Below are 3,791 nucleotides of genomic sequence, written 5' to 3' on the forward strand. Positions count from 1 at the left end.
AACTAGGAATATTAGGATGAAATCATAGGAAAATTTTGGCTGAAATCAGAATTGGAGTGGATATTGAGGGATGTGGAAACCTCCCTGATGATAGTGAAGGGTATTGTGTGTGGAATAGTTTCCCCATTGAAGTGGTAGTCATCCTGTCACTTAAAAGCAGGTCTAAACAAAATAGCAGTAGCCTCATGAAATATCTTCCGGATCTGTATGACTCATAGGGTTATATAAAAACAAATTTCTTCAACCTCAGTAATTTTCTATGGAATAATAATAATGTGGATGAATTGGGATGTGAAAGCTAGTCTAGATGCATGAATGGTTCCCCTAATAAGTACAGATGCTCCCCAGTTAATATTTATTAGGATTAAACAAAATTTATTTCATTGTTACACTCCTGACTAGCTACTTTGCAGGTGGCAAGCAGAGTGTGGCCCCAGTATGGAAAAGAAAAACAAGGTAATAGAGAAGGTTTTCATATTTGTGGTGTGGCTATCAGTATGGATAGTTGGATCCAGCTACCAGTGAACGAACACACAAGGGACAAGACAGATGGTTGTGAACCCCTGGATGGCTGCTCTATATATACAACGTGGACTTGGAATTTCTTTCTGCTTGTATTAACAACTCCCTCCACCTTCCAGCAAAAGTAATGAAAGGGTATGCTTACTTTCTAGTGGCAAGCCTGAGGGCTTGGAATGTCCACCATCCAGAAGTGGTGCAAATCAGGGTCCAATTATGACATTTGAGGTGATTGTTGGGCCAGGTGTATTCAGAAGGAGAAACGTGCTCAACTGAGGAATGGATTGTTAGGATCTGCTATTAGATACAGTGTTGGAGCAGAATGGGGCCCCACTTCATTACTTGAATTTCTTTCCCACCATAGAGAGCTTTCAGGCTTCTGTTAGGTTTAAGTCTGTGTTCCCACTCTTTATTTCAGTGGCTTTCTGTAGGAGTTCTCTGTATGAGCGAAGTATGAATGAAGGCTAGCCTTTCTGCACCACTAGAAATAGAGAAGAGGTCCCAGCAATACAATGAAGGAAAAAAAGGCAGGGATCTTGCTTGCAGGAAGCTTTCTTAGAGGAGAACTGAAAGAATAATTTTTAAGGGTGCAAGAGTTTAGTTCAGTGATGCCCTTGTTAGACAGAAGGCAACCCTTGGAAAATGCCAGCTTTTACGCTTCGCTCATTTTTTACCACAGTAAAAAGAATAGAACACTTTGTATTGAAAAGAACTCAAAGACCACAACAGGTCAGATTTTTTTTCAGCGCTGTGGCTGCTTATTTGAAATCTCAGGGTTTATTTTGTGAATCATATTTCTCCTACCTCCAATGCTTCAGCATGTAACTTCCAGTTTGAGTTTGGGGTTTTTTTGGGAGGTCATCTTGGGTGTCCAAAGATATTTAGCAGGTCCCCTCCTGTTCCTCAGTCTATTTGGGTTTAAAGTGAAGAGGCTGCTAAGTCAGAGTATAATTGTGCCTGTTGGCAGCTTTCATCTGCTTAGGGTTGGCTATAGCAGTTATATACACAGAAGGGAAGGAAAGAATGAACAAAATGGACCTGTTGCTAAAAAGAGAAGGGGAGAGATGAGGAACCCCTCTTCCCCAGTTTTTCTTTCCATATCCTACCTTGTTTCATATTAATGAATTTACTGAAGTCTGGAAGAAAGATGGAGAGTTGCCAGATGAAGTTTCTCCACTAAGGCGGGAGAATGGGGAAGCCCGTCTGCATGATGTTCTAAGAAATGAAAGTTCTCCATTCTGATTGACTGTAGCCTGTGTAAGAGCAAAGGTGAAATTGTGTATTGATCTGTACCAGAGGGTTGGACACCATAGAATTGTTTGGGTTTCTTTTCCTTCCAGATGCCTCTAGCCCCCCCTGAAGTCCAGCAGCAATATCTATCGAGTATTCAGCATCTTTTAGGAGATGGTATGACCACAGTAACCTTACCCTTTTATGTAATAGCATTTTATGCAAGATGGAACAAGTCAGTTGGATAATTTTGGTATTTGTCTCTACTCTTAGGTCTGACGGAGTTAATAACTGTAGTGAAACAAGCTGTGCAAAAAGTTTTTGGAAGGTAAAGGGGTTTGTGTGTGTGTCTCTTTTTTTCCCCATTTCCTCCCCCACCCCCACCCTCCCATCTTCCTCTGCTTCCCTGGAGCTGCCACTGCTGCTGGACTGAGCTAGAGCCATGCTGCCTACTTTGGGATGGAGTGGGGCTGGAGCATGCTGCAGTGAAGCAGGGTAACTGGTAGCGGGGAACAGAGGCTTCAGGGACACGGTTTAGTGCAGGGCAGAGGGGGGCAGACAGCAGGGTCAAGGTGTGGGGGGCAAGGGCTAGGGGTTGAGCTCATTGACCCCCTCCACTGCCTGCCCCTACTACTGCAGCAGTGGGGGAGGAGAAATTTAAGATGACCCTCCCATAATTAGATTCCATATGTGGAAAATGTATACATTTGTTATAATTTTTATGTATAGAATCTAATTATTGGTGATGAGGGTTGTCTTAAATACAGGGTCATCTTGGATTTGGGTGAATATGGTAAATATAAAAAGAATCTAATGACTTAAGGAATAATATCTGGAAGTGTCTTGTCCTAGTTTTGTTGAGTTTGTTCCAAAGGTTTCTGTGCTGATCAGTAACTGAGAAGGGTTTTGTTCTGGTACAAGTGAAAGCATATCAGAAGTAGACAAATGAAATGCATATTAATAATTATACAGTTAACATTTTAGTTCTTTTTCTCCACAGCATTTCTCTTAAACATACACTGTCTCTTTTGGAATTGGAGCAGAAGCTTAAAGAAATCAGAAAGCTGGTAGAGCAGCATAAAGATTCAGATAAAATTGGATCTTATTATCCACTGTGTTATTATATGATGCCAGATGAAGAAAACCCATTGGCTAGCCAGGGATTTATTTAACATCGTATGCACATCTCTCTTTCCTGTTTCCTTCATGACAATCCTCTACTTATATAGCATGATAATTATATCCTAGGTGAACATCAAGGCCAGTTCTATCACAGTATATTAAGTGTCCTGGTTTATTTTAGGTGGGCAAAGTAATTGCAAACAAATGGTGGATGCCACAGACTTAAGGAAGAGACTTGCTGTCTCTTATAAGACCAACTTTGTTTCTCCATGCCAGCATTGTGTGTGTCTCCAATCTACTGCAGATTCATAAGGGATTTAGTTCTTAACTTACGAGTGGCACACAAACTTCCCCTAGCTTGACTGCTCTCCTGCTTTATCTCATATTAAAGAGATAAAAACATATATTATTTCAGCTTTAGAGGGCAAACAGTGTAGAGTATCTTACTAAATGATTCTGGTATTTCCCTTTAACCTTTTAAAAAGAAATAGCAGAGATGAAAATTAATAAGTATCTCAGTGTACGGACCTATTTTAGAAAGACCAGGGATGAAGTTACACGTTAAAGTTAGCAAGTGCTAATTCTAATGTATGTTAGTCCGTATTAACTAGTGCTATTGATCAGTCGCACGTTCCATAGTACCACAGTGCTTAGGGTCGGAAGGGACCTAAACAGATCATCAGGTCCGACCTCCTGCCCCAGGCAGGAACGAGTGCGGGGTCATAACACCCCAGCCAAATACTTGTCCAGCCTCCTCTTGAAGACCCCCAAGGTAGGGGAGAGTACCACCTCACTTGGAGCCCATTCCAGAGCCTGGCAGCCCTAACTGTAAAGTAATGTCTCCTGATGTCCAGCCTGAACCTACTCTCTTGCAATTTGTGGCTATTATTCCTAGTAACCCCTGGTGGTGCCCAGGGGAA

At 41.7% G+C, this 3,791-nt stretch overlaps 1 protein-coding gene across 1 annotated transcript in view; it reads left to right on the forward strand.

Annotated features, from left to right (window-relative positions):
• PEX3 (peroxisomal biogenesis factor 3) overlaps positions 1–3,791 on the forward strand; it is a 39,023-nt gene that overhangs the window by 28,847 nt on the left and 6,385 nt on the right. The window contains exons 6-8 of the mRNA XM_014525521.2: positions 1,860–1,926; positions 2,023–2,077; positions 2,750–2,909. Of these exons, the coding sequence (XP_014381007.1) occupies positions 1,860–1,926; positions 2,023–2,077; positions 2,750–2,909 (282 nt within the window). The remainder of the gene's footprint in view (positions 1–1,859; positions 1,927–2,022; positions 2,078–2,749; positions 2,910–3,791) is intronic.

The sequence above is a fragment of the Alligator sinensis genome, unplaced genomic scaffold (assembly GCF_000455745.1).
Source record: "Alligator sinensis unplaced genomic scaffold, ASM45574v1 scaffold576_1, whole genome shotgun sequence".
Classification (NCBI taxonomy): Eukaryota; Metazoa; Chordata; order Crocodylia; family Alligatoridae; genus Alligator; species Alligator sinensis.